Here is an 18429-nt window from a genome sequence, read left to right on the forward strand (position 1 = left end):
TGTGTTATTCACTACTGCAGTTATTTTTAAAGGTTTCCCAGAGTTTTATCTTCAAGTACATTAATAGCATAACAAGAAGGCATTCTGTAGGAACACTGGTCAGCACAAAGCATTGAGAAAAAAATCAGCTGTAGTCGCAGATAGATCGACAGGCAGGCAAGCTGACGCATCATATTGGACCACCAGCAAGTTAATTAAATCAACATTGATGAACAAATTGTAGCCAAATTAACCTCTACAGGATCGGTGTATCCCCTGCCGGACAGTTGAGCTAATGTAGGCTAATGTGATTAGCATGAGGTTGTAAGTAACCAATATTCACAGGACATAGACATATCTAATATGGGCAGAAAGCTTACATTTGGTAATCTAACTGCACTGTCCACTTTACAGTACCTATTACAGTGAAAGAATACCATGCTATTGTTTGAGTGCACAATTATGAACTTCAAAATGTATTAATAAACCAATTAGGCACATTTGGGCAGTCTTGATACATTTTGAACAGAATGCAATGGTTCATTGGATCAGTCTAAAACTTTGAATATATACTGTCGAAATTGCGGCTATATTCCTAAGTCATATTGGCCTTTCTCATTTCAAACATGTTTTTTTCTTTGTATTATCTTTTACCAGATCTAATGTGTTGTATTCTCCTACATTAATTTCGCATTTCCACAAACCTCAGTGTTTCCTTTCAAATGGTATTGAGAATATGCATATCTTTGCTTCAGGTCCTGAGCTACAGGCAGTTAGATATGGGTATTTCATTTTATGCGAAAATTTAAAAAAGGGGTCAGATCCCTAAGCAACTTTGAATTGTGCACGGATGAGTTGAATGCAGTATTTGTTTGCATTCTCTATATTATGTACCGAATACGTAACAATATCTAGACTTCCTAGATTTACCAATTAGGCTTACATCTTTATGGCCACATGGCTTCGTCTGCTTACTTCCTATTTAATGAAACAAACAGAAAATCAAATACTAATGAATGAATACTGGGTCTTAATCTATTAACTGTCCATAGAGGAACTGCATAGACTGAGGAGAGAGGCTGTAACTCTGGATGGAGTATATGGGAGGGGTCTGGAATGATTTGATTGAGACAAACATCAGACAGGCCAAAGATTATGGATAACAAAAATATCCCGCTCCACAGAGGAGGCTCCCTTGACCAGACATTTTGTTAAAAGGGCAACTTTTCCACGAGGCAAGAACAATAAGCAGACCAGATCACAGCCCCGCCCCAAATTCTAAAGAATTATGACTGGCGTGTCTCAGTTTCATCTTCGGTCTCTGTCTGTTCATAGACAGTCTGAAGGGATGGTGTTAACTCACACCCATTACCTTTAACTGACTTGCCTAGTTAACTAAAAAAACAACAACATTACAAATAAAAATGGCTGTCTGGATTAGGTGGGTGACTGTTGGATTTGATTTAGTTTAGTGGCCGCTGATTGACAATGCTCAGAGCACTGAACTGACTTGGTCTGGTTGTGTCCAGTGCTTTCCCAGTGTCTTGCTGGCATTTGAAGAACATTTTTTCAGGTTCTTTCTTGAAGTTGAGCTGGATAAAATACATTAACTTAAAAATATATTGTTCATGAAAAGCTATATTCTTATTTTATACGACCCAAAATACACTTCGCCAGTTATCTAGATTAGAATCCATCTTCCCCATTGTGCCCCTAAACAATAGCCTTATTTCAATTAATTAATTAAAACTGAGGCATCGGATAGCATACCTCTTTTTTAAATAGGAAGACATAGGCGCCAACAAAGCCCTCTTGTTGTTAAGTCTAATGAAGACGATTGTTGAAATTAATTAGGCTACTCAAATGACTTTCAACACCATTTGCAGTCCACCTTTGATTGTCGAGGCCACCGCTTCACTTTTCAGCACTCCAAAGCTGTCTGCCAGCTTACCTTTTTAGTTGACTGTCTCCTGCCCTCTTCAATAATTGAAGTTAATATACCTTTTGCATTATTTAGATGGGGTAACTTCCTTCTTGGGACATTACTTTTGGGATATTTTGCATAAAAAAAATATATATGGGGGGCCAAAAACTGTTGCCGGTTGCCGACCCCTGCATTCAATGGTCCCCAGTTTGAATGTTGTACAGCAGGGGGGTGGGCAATAATTTTCCCCGGGCTGCCACATTGAGAATTTCAGTGTGCATCGTGGGCCACATGCCTCATAAAAATAAAAAAACACACCAAATAACAAACTTATTTAACTCTAAACACATTTATTTTCAAGGTAATGGTAAAACACACAGATAGGCCTATAGCAATGTGTTTTGCTTCTTTTTTTATATATATATATAATTTAACTTTATACAATGTCCAAAAAACAAGCCAAACGGTTTCTTCCCAAACTTTGGACACAGATGTTCATGTCACTGATGCAGAGACTCAGAGAGACCCAGAGACTGGCAGCTTCGTATGAGGTATTGTCAGACCCCAGTAAGAACTTGACTGCTTTGCATTTTATTCTTATTCTTGAGTGCCACATCACTGCACATTCCACACTCCATCTCTTCTCCTTGTCCTTCTTCTGTCACAGCCTCATCTTCCTCCTCTGGCTGGGGGTCAGCTTGGGCCACCACTTCTCCTCCCTCCTCCTGAGTCACCTCATCCCCTTCCGCCTCAACCTCTCGGGTGTGGAAGACGAGCTCCCCTCCCTGGATAACCTGCTCGGAAGTGGGTTGCCAGGTTGTGGTAACATCTTCCCCCACAGTGGTGGCAGCTGCGGTGTACTGATGGTAGAAGTCAGAGTCAGCTTGGAACATGACCAGGGCCTGGGCGGTGTGGATTCGCACATGTTGGGCCAGTGAGCTGGCGTCCAGGAACTTCTCACCGCAAGAGTCGCATGCATACAGGATCTGAGTGTTGGGGTCTGGGGGGAGAGGAGATAGACAGTGAGGATGAATGAAGAAGTTATGCATAGTAAAAGCTATTCAAAGCTGTGTGTGGCCAGTCTCACCTGCTTCCTGCACCTTCTCCACAGCCTTCGCAATCTCAGCTTTCAGAGCCTCCGTCTCATCTGCTGACACTGATGCAGCCACAGGCACCACTGGAAACAGACAGAATCCCATATAAACACATGACAGGAGAATTTTCTTTATTATTCCCTTTGTTCTGAGTCCATTTCCTTCTGACTCTTACACAGCCACCTTCCTTTCATCCCATTCCTTTTACAGTCACATCCCTTGCATAGTCCCCATCTCCCACCCGTCTGAAGTACATTACCCAGCATGCGCTCCATCTGACCTGTCAGCTGGGACACAGTGCTGCCAGCCAGGGCCTCTGTCGCCAGGGTGACGATGTCCTCGGTGGTGACAGTGACTATGTTGATCTCATTTTCGTCCATCTCCGAGGCCGACCCGCCATGGAACCCGTCACCCCCGTCGTCACTGTCACCCCCGGCAACCACCAGGCGCTTCATCCCAGCCTTACCCTGGTGGACGGTCTTGACGTGGGAGCGTAGATTGTCGACACGATTGAACCCGCGACCGCACTTGTCACACAGGAAGGGCTTCTCTCCTAGGGGATGGTAAAAAAAAAGAGAACAAGGCAACAGTAAACATGTCCTCCCCCAAGAATGACGCAGCATCCCCATTAGGCCAATCACTGTAATTTTGTAAGTTTAGTCAAGATCGGGCCAGTGGTGTCTGATATCACGTGACTTACGTATGTACAGATCCATAGCCTGTCCGTCCCCCTCCCCCTAATTTCATCATGGGGGACAATAAATGTGATTAATGCTCTTTATTTTATTTATTTTTTAATAGGGGGTGCTTATACTTGTGTATCCCGCTCCCTCGGAGACCGGGTCATGGCCAGGGATCAGCTATTATTGACAGAAACCCTGGAGCAATTAGGGTTAAGTGATAGATCAGCAGATTTTTCACCTTGTCGACTCAGGGATTCAAACTATCAACCTTTCGGGTGCAGGCCCAACGCTCTAACCGCTAGGCTACCTGCTGCGGTTAGAGCGTGGGTAATTGTCAACTGTATCGAATTAGTGCCCAGATTACACACTTGTGTTATTTGACCACATTCGTCACAGGTGATATCAGACACCACCCGTGGGGGAGAATTACTTGAAGGGGGAATGTAGACTAATGCAGTTAATGTTATACCTCAGGGGAAGGAGGTTGGAGGCACACTAAAGATGGAGGTGAAAGAATGTGCCCAGATACCCAACAGCTTTGTTTTCCTAACTAGATAAATATACACAAGATACCTATATTCCACAAGATAGTGACATATTATAGACTTCTTTGACTATCCATTAATATCCACTACTCCCATCGAACCTTACTTTCTCACTCACAGTTTGTTGTACATTCCATGTCTTCCTACCTGTGTGAATGATGATATGCTTGGAGAGGTCCCCGACGTTGACAAACGCCTTTTTGCAGTTATGACACTTGTGTGGCCGGATGTTATCATGGTGACGGATGTGATTGGCGAGCTGACTGGACTGGACAAACCTGGAGTTGGAGATAGAGCCCTTTTTGTCTTGATGCCCTATGTTACATCAATAGGATCATACTGTGTGTGTGTGTTTACCTTTTGCCACAGCGGTCGCAGACATAGGGCTTCTCTCCAGTGTGCTGGCGGACATGAGCAATGAGTGAACTGGCCTGGGTGAACCCCTTCCCACAGATCCGGCACAGACACGGCTTCTCCCCTACAGGACCCACACACAAGCATGCACACAGACACTACAATTACATGACAGTCTCCAACCTATCATGCAATGCACAGGCATTCCCTGTTCTTTTTGCACATGTTTGGCTACACATGTTTGGGCTCCCGAGTGGCGCAGCGGAATAAGGCACTGCATCTCAGTGCTAGAAGCGTCACTACAGACCCTGGTTTGATTCCAGGCTGTATCACAGCCGGCCGTGATTGGGAGTCCCATAGAGCGCCGCACAATTGGCCCAGCGTTGTCCGGATTAGGGGTTGGCCATCATTGTAAATAAGAATTTGTTTTTAACTGACTTGCCTAGTTAAATAAAGGATAAATAAAAAATACAAAGAAAGAGGTCAATGTGAACATATTCCTTTAAATCCAGGACTGTTACCTGTGTGTATGCGCTCGTGTCTCTGCAGTGCCCCTGGGTCAGCGAAAGCTCTCTGGCAGTGCATACAGATATAAGGCTTCTCCCCACTGTGCACGCGCAGGTGTCTCTTCAGGTTCCCTGGGAATCAAAAACTACAGTTATATATCAATGCGAAGACCAGAGACTAGTTATATATCAACACATCGAGAGACCAGGGCCTGTGTTCATAAAGCGTGTAAGAGTACTGATCTATGTTCAGGTCCCCTCCCTGTCCATGTAATTTTATTAGGACCAGTGTTGCCTTTTAGATCATAATGAATAAGATTACATGGACAGTGAGTACCTGATCCTAGATCAGCACTCCTACTCTCTGAGATGCTTTATGAATACAGGTTCAGAAGTCCATGTCTGGTCTGGTTTTACCGGAAGTGGTGAACTGTTTGCCACACTCTTTACACTTCAGAGGGCCGTCTGTGATGTGGATCTTCAGGTGAGCCTTTAGATTCCCAGTCTGTCCAGACAGAAGAATAGCCAGGTTAGATACAGTTCAACATTTCAATGCAAGGATAGAGAGTGACTATATACAGGATTGTACAAAATAGGGCTACTTAAATCAAACACAGTGGTGTAAAGTAACTAAGTTTAAATACTTTAGAGCATACTTTTGGAGTATGTACTTTTTGGGGGTATTTATATTTTGAAAATGTTGACTTTTACTCCACAACATTCCTGAAGACAATATGCATTTTTTTACTTCCATGCATTTTCCCTGACACCCAAAAGTACTTGTTACATTTTGACAGCAATATTGGCCAATTCACGCACCTATCAATATAACGCAATGTCAACCCTACTGCCTCTGATCTGGTGGACTCACTAAACACAAATTCCACGTTTGTAAATGATGTCTGAGTGTACCCCTGTCTGTAAATAAAACATGTAATAACATTTTCGCTGTCGAGTTTGCTTAATATAAGGAATTTAATGTAGAGCATTTAATTTTACTCAAGTATGTCAATTGAGTACTTTTTCCACCACTGTACTTAAGTACATTTAAAACTGGAGACTTTGACTTAAAAAATAAATAATGACTCAAGAGTATTTTACTGGGTGACTTTCACTTTTACTTGAGTCATTTTCTTTTCAGGTATCTATTTTTACTCAAGTATGACAATTGAGTACTTTTCCCACCACTGCTCAAACACATTGCCACACACATCTCCCAACTATTTACATGCAGGTCAAATTCTCCCTACTATCCCCAATACTGGTCAATGTAGTGGTCAAGAAGTGGTCCTAACCTGGTTGAACCGCTTATCACAGTGTGGACAGCTGTGGCCCTTGTCTGCGTCGTGGGTCTCCAGGTGGCGCATCTTAGCGGTGGGGTCGGAGAAGGCCCGGTCGCAGTAGTTGCAGTGATACGGCTTCTCGCCGCTGTGCACCAGAATGTGGCGCTTCAGGTTGCCAGACGTGGTGAAGAGCTTGCCACAGTCCTTGCAGCTGTATCGGGCCTTGCCTGTGTGCCTTTTCCGGTGTAGATTGAGCAGGCTGATCTGCCGGTAGCTCTTCCCACACGAGGAGCAGCAGTAGGGTTTCAGGGGGCTACACAGAGAGAGAGAAACATAAGATATTTAAGTAAGATATAGCTACTTACTTTGGTGCTGAGGTTCGAGGGGATGTTGATGCTATGAAACTGTGATTACTATGACTGTCTTGATTTTTAATTCACTATCAATTTGATCATTGTCATTATCAATGAATAACTATTTTACAAGAGGACGTGTTGCACAAATGCGTATCGTCTCTGTCATACAAAGGGTTGTTATTGAACACTAAGGGATGTGTTTGGCATTGGGCCAAAGAGATGAGTGAGGAGGTTGATACTAACCTGTGTGTTCTCTCGTGAGCCTTGCAGGCAGCCGGATCTGAAAAGGCCTTGTGGCAGTCACGGCAGCTGAAAGGTTTCTCTCCTGTGTGAATGCGGATGTGTCTTTTGAAGTTACCCGTGTGGGTGAACTTCTTTCCACAGTCCTAGAAAATACATGTCAATTTAGTGAGTTAGATATGCTCAAACCCGAATTACATGAATGTGAATGCAATATTCTCTAGTAGACCATTTTGAATGTATACTGAACAAAAATATAAATGCAACATGCAACAATTTCAAAGATTTTACTGTGTTACAGTTCATATAAGGAAATATGTCAATTGAAATACATTAATTAAGCCCAAAACTATGCTTATGTTAGAGAAATGAACATTCCATTTTCTGGTAACAGCTCTGGTGGACATTCATGCAGTCAATATGCCAATTCCATGTTCCCTCAAAACTTGAGACATTTGTGGCATTGTGTTGTGTGACAAAACTACACATTTTAGAGTGGCTGTTTATTGTCCACAGCACAAGGTGCACTTGTGTAATGATCATGCTGTTTAATCAGCTTCTTGATATGCCACACCTTTCAAGTGGATGGATTATTTTGGCAAAGGAGAAATGCTCACGAACAGGGATGTAAACAAATTTGAGCACAGAATTTGAGAGAAATAAAGATTTTGTGCTTATGGAAAATGTCTGGGATCTTTTATTTCTGCACATGAAACATGGGACCAACACTTTCATGTTGCGTTTATATTTTTGTTCAGTGTATATTATTTTTTACTAGGTGTTTTCCAATGACTGACTATTCCCTCTAATCAGGGTTGTTTGTAAAATGCTTGGTTTAAAATAATTTTGTATCATCGTACCCCCTGACAAAGGCCATGCAACCGAAACAAGTCAGTTAAAAATAAATCTTGGTTCCATCCCAAAATGTATTTTAATTAATTATATGAAGAGTGCCTTGGTCCTCCTTTCTTTTTGAAGACAATTTTGTCTATATGATGGTTCATTTGAAAGGACAATATACATACACAGTTCAAAACAATAAGTCCTCTAATAGGGAATGGGTCATCCAAAATCATTCAATCCTTTACATTTCTAATCGCAGTGTGCAAAGTAACCACACACTCAAACTAGCACACGCAAACACACACGGTCCTCACCTCACACTTGTGCGTCACAGAGCCGTAGGACCGTGACTCGGTGCGGTCGGTGACGGCACCCGACTGTAGCTGCTTCCTCTCTTCTCCGCTCTCCGTCTCCTGGCCATCTTCTCCCTCATCCTCCTCCTCATCCTCCACACCACCTCCCTCTTCTTCACCCTCCTCCATCTCACCCTCTTCAACCTCTTTTTCTTCATTTATCGTCTTTGATGCGCTGTTCCCCTCATCGGAGTCATTATCTATGAAGAGGAATTGTATAACCATCAGACACTGTGGCCCACTGCAGTCAAATATTTTGAAAATGTAGCCGTCCATCTTTCCTTCCTCGAAGTAGTCACTGATCTAACATGATTGGGTAGGAGAAAGCATGGCAGATTAGTGATTGCTCCTAGGTAGGAAGGTCAGTCAAGCTGTTTGTTTACCCCGAGAGTGGTTGCGATGAGGAGCTCTCCGTGTCCTTCTCCTGGTACTCATGTAAGATATACCGGCTTCAGACTTAAATGGAAACTCTAAGAACAAAATACATCTTTATCCGCACAGCAATATTAAACATACAGATCACCAATGAAAAGTATGAAGACTAATTCACTGACTGGGAGTGTAGTCCACATCCGAGTGGTCATCTTGACACTCAGGCACATCTTTAGTAGGGCTCTCCATCTCCTCTCTCTCTGCTGTGGCTTTTCTTGGTGCGGCAAAGTTGGAGGTTTTGGAGGGTCTTTCTCTCCCCGGGGTCTGTGGGTTGGGTTTGTCGGGGGTCTTACTGTTGGTCTGTCCATCGTCTGGGGTGGTCTCGTTCGGGTCCTCCTGAACGCCCTTTGACCCTCCGTCATCTGCTGTTTTTAGCATCTCCTCGTCATGTGACCATGTCTCTGATGGCTCATTCTCTATGTTCTGCTCTTCTTCCTCAATCTTGTCTTTATGGTTTGGAAGAGATTATGGGAGAGAGCAATATAAACCACAAAATGTACATTTCCTGAAGAAAATCAGTGTGCTTGCTTCAGCTGTGCAAAGCTATGACGGATAACATTAGTGGGCTTGTTAAAGAAAGCATAATAATTATTGATGGATATTTCTGTGTACTAATAACCAATGTTTGTGTACTGATCTGTACTGTACTCACTGTCATTTAAGTCTTGTATTGACTGGGATGTTGTGGAGACAGCCAGCGACTGGTAAGCAGAGCAGGCATTGACTATCTCCTGCATCTGAAGGAACGTGGCCACTGCCACCACATCTTCCAAATTCTGAGAACTCAGACTCAGCTTGGCCGTGTACATGAACTCAAGGACTTGGCCCAGACCTGCAGAATACACACAGGAATGGATCCATGAGCCCTGCTGTGACTGTGAGACAGATTTTATTTTATTTATTTAACTAGGCAAGTCAGTTAAGAACAAATTCTTATTTACAATGATGACCTACACCGGCCAAACCCGGACGATGCTGGGCCAGTTGTGCGCCGCCCTATGGGACTCCCAATCACAGCCGGTTGTGATACAGCCTGGATTCGAACCAGGGTGTCTGTAGTGACGCCTCAAGCTGAGATGAGATCCAGTGCCTTAGACCGCTGTGCCACTAGGAACCCCAATCATGATGTTCAACATGGTCTTGGATATTAAGGTAAAGCAAATAGAGTTCAGATGAATTTGATATCACTTTGCTTCATCTTATAGCAGAACCAAATGACCTGGATTGCAGTTAGGTTACATTAAAAGTACATGGTGCAAATTATCAATGCAGTTTAAGATCCTGCACAGATTACAACAGCAATTGTGAAGATCTCCACAGATCTGCAATGTCTTATGCATGCTATCTTGAACACTATAAATCAAATCAAACTTTAAATGCACTTTAAATCAAGTTTGATTTAATTTAGCACAATTTTTTTACTTCGATTTTTGTTTGAGATGGAGGCATGATATCAAACATATCAATTATTATTTTGTAGATAAACTGGAACTAAACAAGACCAGGGTTGGGTAGGTTACTTTCTAAATGTAATCCGTTACAGTTACTAGTTACCTGTCCAAAACTGTAATCAGTAATGTAACTTTTGGATTACCCAACCTCTGCAATGTAATCTGATTACATGCAGTTACTTTTAGATTACCTACCCCTTAAGTGGCATTAGAAGAAGACAAAAATGAATGTTACCAATTGAACAACATCTATTGCAGGATAAATCGATGTACATTTTTACTTTATGGGTTGGTTATGTAGAATTCTTCTAAACCAACGCTTTCTACTACATATAATATTTCCATTAAATTATATCTTTACATTAAAAACCAAAGTCTATCAGAATTCCAGTCATTCCAATAAATATTATACCCTTTGATCTTCAAGAATACGACGTGGAAATATGGAAGTCTAAATTAGCCATATTGTTTTACCTGAGCATAATCCCAAAACTAAAGATTTATTATCCAGCCCAACTCTGTTGTTTATGATTTTGTTGTCATGGAGGACTGATTGGGCTCATTGATTCAAGTTCAAAAATAAATGCGGCGCTCATGGAATGGCATGCTTTGAGCACTACCGAAAAGTGCTGTTTACATGTGAAAAATGAATGCCGTATGCTGCATTTGCTATAGGCCTATTGTTTACCTTTTAGTTGGTGACACTTTGATATCTTGATAATATGCAGCTGTTTAAAGGGCAAATCAATAGATTAAACAATAATAAAATGGTTGCCCCATCTCTGTTTTGGTAAAAGGCTGAAGGATGGGCCCTCTCAGATTAATAGGCAGTGCTATGGATGCAAGGACTGACCATCCATGATATCAAAGTGCTTGTTTACATTTACAATGTTAATAAACATTGGCGAAAAACAAGCTTATATTTTGGGGTATCATGGAGTGTGACAGTTGAACTAAACTCCTGAGGCATTTAGAATTTATATTCTTCAAGAATCAATATATATATGTTTCAATTGAAAACATTTATTGAAAACATTTATCCTACAAACAATATATATATATATATAATTTCTAAGTCCAAAAATATATGTATCAACTACAGATTGCCCCTTTAATCTATAAAAAGCGTGCGAGTTTGAACATGTGTCCATTAGGTCTATGGATTAAAATGTTTTATCAGCATGAATTAGATTGAGCAATAAAAGCCCCACTTTTATTCCATAGGCTGGGATCCGCACTGTGCAGCTGTTGCAAGAGCACATTATTCACTGGCTGTCCCACTGGTTTCAAAAACAATGATTTATAGGCAGCTTAAACTTCTTGAATTCAACCATTATTGAGTTCAAATTAGGGTTGCAAAGAGTCGAACAACTTTCCAGAAAATTTCTGGAAATTTTCCATGGGAAGTTAAGCATGGGAATTTGGGGAATTTTGCCTAAATTCATCAAAAAAAGTTAACTTATAACAGTGAATCGTTTTGTGGGATACACATAAGGCAATTGTAGGGTCTTGTGGCATATTTTGGATAAACTATCCCCAATTCAATGGAATTGCATACACAGTGCATTCTTCATCACATGTGCAGTGCACACTTCCATCACATGTACAGCTGATTCTCAAGATCTTGCACACTAATGAGATGCTATTGAGCCCACACTACTACACTGTCTGAGCCAAGGACTACATGCATTCTGGAAAGTTTTGATTTCAATACTGGGTGGGGTGAATATATATGACATACATTATTTTTTGTTAACTAGTAAATAGTAGCCTACAGCAAAGTGTGTTTAAATCATTTCTAACTTATTAACAATTTCTGCAAGTTCGTTTTTGCTACCATGTGGGTTTTAGCTTGCTTGAGTCTGCTAACTGAGGAGTGTTAATTCACCTGTTTCCATACATGTTTCAATTGAAAACATTTATCCTACAAACAAGTTGTTTAATCTAACTGCTTAACTATCTATCTGTACATGGAATTGTATTTGGGGTTTTTTAAACAACTTTTTTAAATAATCTTTACAGCGGGCACTATCTGATGTGTGGATACATTTCACTGCAGCTAATGTAGAAAGAAAATATGTGTACATTTGCAAATACTGTGCCAAATCATATGTGAAGAATGCAACAAAGTTTCAGAATCAGCCAAGTGCATAAAGTTCCCTTAGCGCTCACAATAAGCAACCTCTGACAAAAGTCCCTCTACTTCTATTCAAGGTGAAAATGATGAATCAGACACCTTATCGATAGCGACAGCTCATGGTCCTCCTGGAATCAGAAGTTTTTTGACTCAATGGAGGAACGTAGTCAGAGAAATGCTGATGAATGTCTTGCTTGAGCCGTGTATGCAAATGGTTCACCTCTGATGCTCACAGGCAATGTGTGTTGGAAGAGATTTATGAATGTTCTTTGCCCAGCATACACCCCTCCAACCAGACATGCTTTATCTACTCATTTGCTGGATGCAGAGTTCCACCGAGTTCAAGTGAAAGTCAAGCAAATCATAGAGAAAGCAGACTGTATTGTAATCATCTCTGATGGGTGGTTGAATGTTCGTGGGCAAGGAATAATTAACTACATAATCTCCACCCCTCAACCAGTATTCTACAAGAGCACAAACACAGGGGACAACAGACACACCGGTCTCTACATTGCAGATGAGCTGAAGGCAGTCATCAATGACCTTGGAACACAGAAGGTATTTGCACTGGTGACAGACAATGCTGCGAACATGAAGGCTGCTTGGTCTAAAGTGGAGGAGTCCTACCCTCACATCACACCCATTGGCTGTGCTGCTCATGCATTGAATCTGCTCCTTAAGGACATCATGGCAGTGCAAACAATGGATACCCTCTACAAGAGAGCCAAGGAAATGGTTAGGTATGTGAAGGGTCATCAAGTTTAGGCAGCAATCTACCTCACCAAGCAAAGTGAGAAGAATAAGAGCACCACATTGAAGCTGCCCAGAAACACCCGTTGGGGTGGTGTTGGCATCATATTTGACAGTCTCCCAGAGGGGAAGGAGTCTCTCCAAGAAATGGCCATATCACAGTCTGCCGATATGGACAGCCCCATCAAGAGGATCCTCCTGGATGATGTATTTTGGGAGAGAGTGGTAAGCAGCCTGAAACTCCTGAAACCTATAGCAGTAGCCATTGCATGGCTTGAGAGAGACAATGCCATCCTGTCTAATGTTCAGACTCTGCTTGCAGATATAAGAGAAGAAATCCGTAATGCCCTGCCCATTTCACTGAGAAAACTGCAGTTCTGAAATACATCAAAAAGTGTGAAGACTTCTGCCTGAAGCCCATACACACTGCAGCGTACATGTTGGACCCCAAGTATGCTGGCAAGAGCATCCTGTATGGTGCAGAGATCAACAAGGCCTATGGTATCATCACTACCGTGTCTCGCCACCTTGGCCTGGATAAGAGCAAGGTTCTTGGCAGTCTTGCGAAGTACACTTCCAAGCAAGTGCTTTGGGATGGAGATGCAATTATGGCAGTCGTGCCAACATATCTCATCAGCCACCTGGTGGAAGGGATCTTGTGGATCTGAGGCTCTTTCCCATGTTACCTCCATCATCCTCCAAATCCCACCAACATCAGCCGTCTCAGGGCGCAACTGGTCCTTGTTTGGGAACACATACACCGAAGCACGCAACAGGCTGACTAATAGAAGGGCTGACAAATTGGTGGCCATCCGGGCAAATTTGAGGCTTTTTGAGCCTGACAACGAGCTATCCTCAACAGGATTGGAAAGTGAAAGTGAAGATGAGGCCTCAGAGTCTGATGTTCAAGAGGTGGACATTGAGCAGGTCCAGGGAGAAGACATGAAAGCCTGAGAGGAAGACAACCAAAGCTTTAGTTTTTAGACTATCATTTTACAGATGTATGTTGAAAACGTTTTTGGGAGATGCGATGGATCATTGGGGATCATTCAATATTCCCTTTCTTTTGTTGTTCAGTGAAATCATCCCATGTGAAGAGTCAACTAATTTAATTAAATTCGTAACTAATTCTTATTATTTTTTTCTATTGGAAGGATTTAATCATTTGCAATTATGTCTACTTATGATATGATAAAATGTTTATGTTTCTGTCCCCATATGATATGGTAAATATATCCAATGTAAAAAACATTTACATTTAAATTAATATTAATTTCAATATATTTCTGTTAATTCCCATATATTCCCATGGAAAGTTTCCACCTCTGAATATTCCCCAAAATGTGCAACCCTACTTTAAATACACATTTAGATTTGTGAACAGCCATCCACACAACAACCACAATCCGTAAGGAGCAAATAGCTAAATGAGAGAGCAGCAGTGTAATTCACATCAATGCGCCATGTAGATATCAATAATAAGTGATATCTGTATCGCCATAGACTACACTGCTGTCACCCTTACCTCCAAGTGTTTATTCACGTTGGATAATCTTTGGATGCAGACAGCAGCCGCACCATTGGAAGACATTGCTTGGACTGTAGCCTACAAAAGCCTATTCCTGCTCTTTTCCCGCGATCCATCAAACCCATTTGGTGTGTCATTATAGTGTTCTCTGACTTGTGGTCAGACTCGCTCAGGTGGAACTAACTTACATTTGCGCCTCTTTTCTATGCTGATTTAAACGTCATTGAGAAAACAGAAGTGACAAAGATTAAGCTTTCCACAAACATACTTTCTGCATTTAAAAGTAATCCTCAAAGTAATCACCTAGTTTTTCAAAAGTATCAGTAATCGGATTACAATATTTTAGCTGGTAACGGATTCCAGTTACCATTTTTTTTGTAATCCCTTATATGTCTATTAAAATGTAACATGTTTCAAATGAAACTGTAGTTTGTTTGTATCCTGTTTAGTGAATGATTACTGTGAGTATTAATGGAGTTTAGGCCATGAAACTGTGTATATGCTAATTTAGAAATGTTGACCTAATCAGATAAGAGGAAACTGCCTAGGATCAGAGAGCAGGGTCAGGCCCAGAACAGATGATGGACTGTGTGTGATTCTGACATCTGGCTAAACAAAGAGAGAACCATGGACATTCCACAAGGGAACCAGAGGGAAACTCATTGGGGTCATAAAATGTATAGCTGGGGAGGTGACATGTGATACCTACAAGGGAAGAGTATAACATGTGTTGTGAGTTTTCTAAATGTATGCACTCAGCTGACTGTATCCATGGTATTAAACACTTGAAACTTCTCTTAAGCTTTTGGTCTCAATTCCGTATTGCAAAGTGGTTGCAATAGCATTTTTCTTTTTAACATATGTAATGGATGACATGGAATCCGTTACTCCCCAACCCTGAGCAAGACTAAGTCAGTGGCACAGATTAAACTGTCTCCTTCAAATTATCTCCTTCAAATGTTGATATTTGGTTGCGTTCACAACCAAACACAATTTAATATTATTAAATATCATTACATTTGAAATCAACCAGTCCTATTTTATTGTCTATTTTTAGCTGAATTCTGGGTTCAATTGCTGTTAATGACTTAGCAAATGTTATATACTGTAGGGATAAATAGCATCATTGATGACTGATAATATATGATCACATTTAATTTGCTCTGTTAAATCTACCCTTTGGAATGACTTCAAGAGCAAAAGCGAATCAGTGTCGTTTTTAAGTGGAGATCTCTCAACAATCTCTCAACAATCATTCTCACGACAGCACATTGGTAATAGTCATTGACAAATAATTAATATAGCTAAGCTGGGCTTGGTTAAAACATTGGATGGGAGACCAAATGATAGCTGTAGATAGATCTATTCTCCAGTAGGAGGTGCTGACCAGCCAATTGTATTTTTTTCTTATATTGGGGTGGCAGGTAGCCTAGTGGTTAGAGCATTGGGCCAGTAACCGAAAGGTTGCTAGATCGAATCCCTGAGCTGACAAGGTCATTCTGCCCCTGAAGAAGGCAGTTAACCCACTGTTCCCAGGCTGTCCTGTAAGTAAGAATGTTCTTATCTGACTTGCCTAGTTAAATAAAAAAGTATAATGTTGATAATATTACATCGTTTTAAAAGTACAAATAAAAAATTTGAAACAAGATTTGTCTGTGTTGAAATTAAGTCACCATGATGACATAATCCGGTGGTTGAAATTTCACTCTCAAATGTTTACGTTGATTCAACCAGTTTGTACCCAGTCGGATGTACCTGCTGCATTGCTGATGTCCAGATGCACCACATCCTTCTGGTCCAGAAAGAGGGTGTGGAAGTAGGCGCTGCAGGCAGCGAGCACAGCCTTGTGGGCCTTGAAGTCCACCCCGTCCACCACGAAGGTACAGTCACACAGCAGTCCCAGCTGGCGCTGGTGGTTGAGCTGTTCCAAAACCTTGCCACTGTGCCAGGGAAAGTCCATCCTGGTGAGAGTGGGCAGTGGTGGAAAAAGTACCCAATTGTCATACTTGAGTAAAAGTATAGATGCTTTAATCGAAAATGACTCAAGTAAAAGTCACCCAGTAAAATACTTGAGTAAAAGTATTTGGTTTTAAATATACTATCAAATATAGTGTCAGAAGTTAATAATGTCACATTTCTTATATAAAGCAAACCAGACAGCATCATTTTCTTGCTTTTTTTGCATATACGGATAGACAGGGGCATGCTCCAACCCTCAGACATCATTAACAAACAAAGCATGTGTTTAGTGAGTCCACCAGATCAAAGGCAGTAAGGATGACCACGGATGCTAAACATTCAAAAAGTAACAGGTACTTTTGGCTGTCAGAGAAAATGTATGGAGTAAAAAGTACATATTTTTGTTTGGGAATGTATTGAAGTAAAAGTTGTCAAAAATATGAATAGTAAAGTACAGACACCCCAAAAAGCGACTTAATTAGTATCTTCAAATATTTTTACTGAAGTACTTTACACCACTGAGTAAATATGGGTTGTGTTGGATTTAGTCAATCAGATGAGGTAACATATTACCACTGTCAAACTTATCAAAATGTTTGGAAATGTAAAAAGCCATGACTGGAGGGGATTCTCACTTCAAATGTGACTAATATGATGATACAGTATAATCACCTACAGCTAGTTGTATTCCTGGGTGATTTATGACATGCAATTTAATAATTTGACATAGCCTGACAACCTAATCATCGGTGCTCACAAGATATGGGATTGTTTTATAGATAAAGATGTTAAAATATTCAATTTATAGCAATGCAAAATTCAATTTATCAAAAGAGTTGGCCTATACCACCTATATGGCCTCCCGATTATTAATATCAGAGTCCTAGCTTAATAATCGACGAGACATAATGTTGGTCGTTTTCAAGGAACATCTTGCATTTTTGTTAGGTTGACGATGCAGCGGATTGATTACGAATACTATATCCTTCTACATTCCCTATCCGGGATTAATTTAGCCTGCCTAGACATACATGTTTTGGGGCCTTTCGTTCTGCCCGTCCTTAGAGCCTCTTTGTGTGCTTTAAGCATGCACCATCTTTCAAAAGACGTACATTCAAAATACCTCTTGATGATCGCTGAATTCCCCGCTCCAAACGCTTGTTATGGTGTTGTTTTGTACTATTTTAACACAATCCGTTGAATTCCTTCAATCGAGTTTTTCGGTGATCGATCTAGCCCCACAGACTCGATTTACCCCCATCTTCCACTCTCTGATCGATTGATAGTGGCCGGGTGGATAGTTTACATATTGCGCACGCGCAGTTTTATTCCTGCGTATGGAATGGTGTTTAAAATGACCACGCGATGGCGCGCTATGCCTGATCGTACTCAGGATGCTTCCAATGTGGTTCAAATCAAATGTTATTTGTCACGTGCGCCGAATACAACAGGTGTAGACCTTAAAGTGAAATGCTTACTTACAAGCCCTTAACCAACAATGCAGTTTTAAGAAAATCCCCCCAAAAGGCAGAGATAAGAATAACAAATAATTAAAGAGCAGCAGTAAATAACAATAGCAGGGCTACATACAGGGGGTACCGGTACAGAGTAAATGTGCCAATGTGCAAGGGGCACTGGTGTCAAGGTAATTGAGGTAATTATGTACATGTAGGTAGAGTTATTAAAGTGGCTATGAATAGATAATAACTGAGAGTAGCATGGAGGGGACAATGCAAATAGTCTGGGTAGCCCTTTGATTAGCTGTTCAGGAGTCTTACGGCTTAGAAGCTATGGGTAGAAGCTGTTTAGGAGCCTCTTGGACCTAGACTTGGCGCTCCGGTACCGCTTGCCGTGCAGAAGCAGAGAGAACAGTCTATGACTAGAGTGGCTGGATTTTTAGGGCCTTCCCTGGATGGCAGGAAGCTTGATCCCAGGGATGTACTGGGCCGTACGCACTACCCTCTGTAGTGCCTAGCGGATGGGGGCCGAGCAGTTGCCATACCAGGCAGTCA

General features: G+C 41.3%; 1 protein-coding gene across 2 annotated transcripts; it reads right to left on the reverse strand.

The window, feature by feature from the left end:
• Positions 1-29: 29 nt before the first annotated feature.
• Positions 30-17719, reverse strand: LOC135504331 (zinc finger and BTB domain-containing protein 17-like). 2 transcript variants are annotated; one of them, XM_064922801.1, is made up of 15 exons: positions 17541-17719; positions 16214-16419; positions 9245-9424; positions 8715-9038; positions 8544-8630; positions 8122-8360; positions 6968-7110; positions 6381-6681; positions 5503-5590; positions 5101-5217; positions 4583-4703; positions 4373-4503; positions 3278-3550; positions 2991-3080; positions 30-2903 (listed from the first exon to the last, which is right to left on the reverse strand). In XM_064922801.1, exons 2-15 carry the CDS (start codon positions 16416-16418, stop codon positions 2461-2463), a joined length of 2742 nt encoding a protein of 913 aa, XP_064778873.1. In that variant the 5' UTR covers position 16419; positions 17541-17719; the 3' UTR covers positions 30-2460. The 2 variants fall into 2 exon arrangements, with proteins under 2 accessions (XP_064778873.1, XP_064778872.1); XM_064922800.1 differs by having other exon boundaries at positions 17530-17719.
• Positions 17720-18429: the final 710 nt, after the last annotated feature.

Source organism: Oncorhynchus masou, chromosome 18 (assembly GCF_036934945.1).
Source record: "Oncorhynchus masou masou isolate Uvic2021 chromosome 18, UVic_Omas_1.1, whole genome shotgun sequence".
Classification (NCBI taxonomy): domain Eukaryota; kingdom Metazoa; phylum Chordata; class Actinopteri; order Salmoniformes; family Salmonidae; genus Oncorhynchus; species Oncorhynchus masou.

Coding starts and splice junctions, on each gene's coding strand:
- LOC135504331 (XM_064922800.1), bottom strand. Junction 9,425..16,213: donor GGACATCAGCAATGCAGCAG/GTACATCCGACT, acceptor TGTATTCTGCAG/GTCTGGGCCAAGTCCTTGAG. Junction 2,904..2,990: donor GGAGAAGGTGCAGGAAGCAG/GTGAGACTGGCC, acceptor CTCTCCCCCCAG/ACCCCAACACTCAGATCCTG.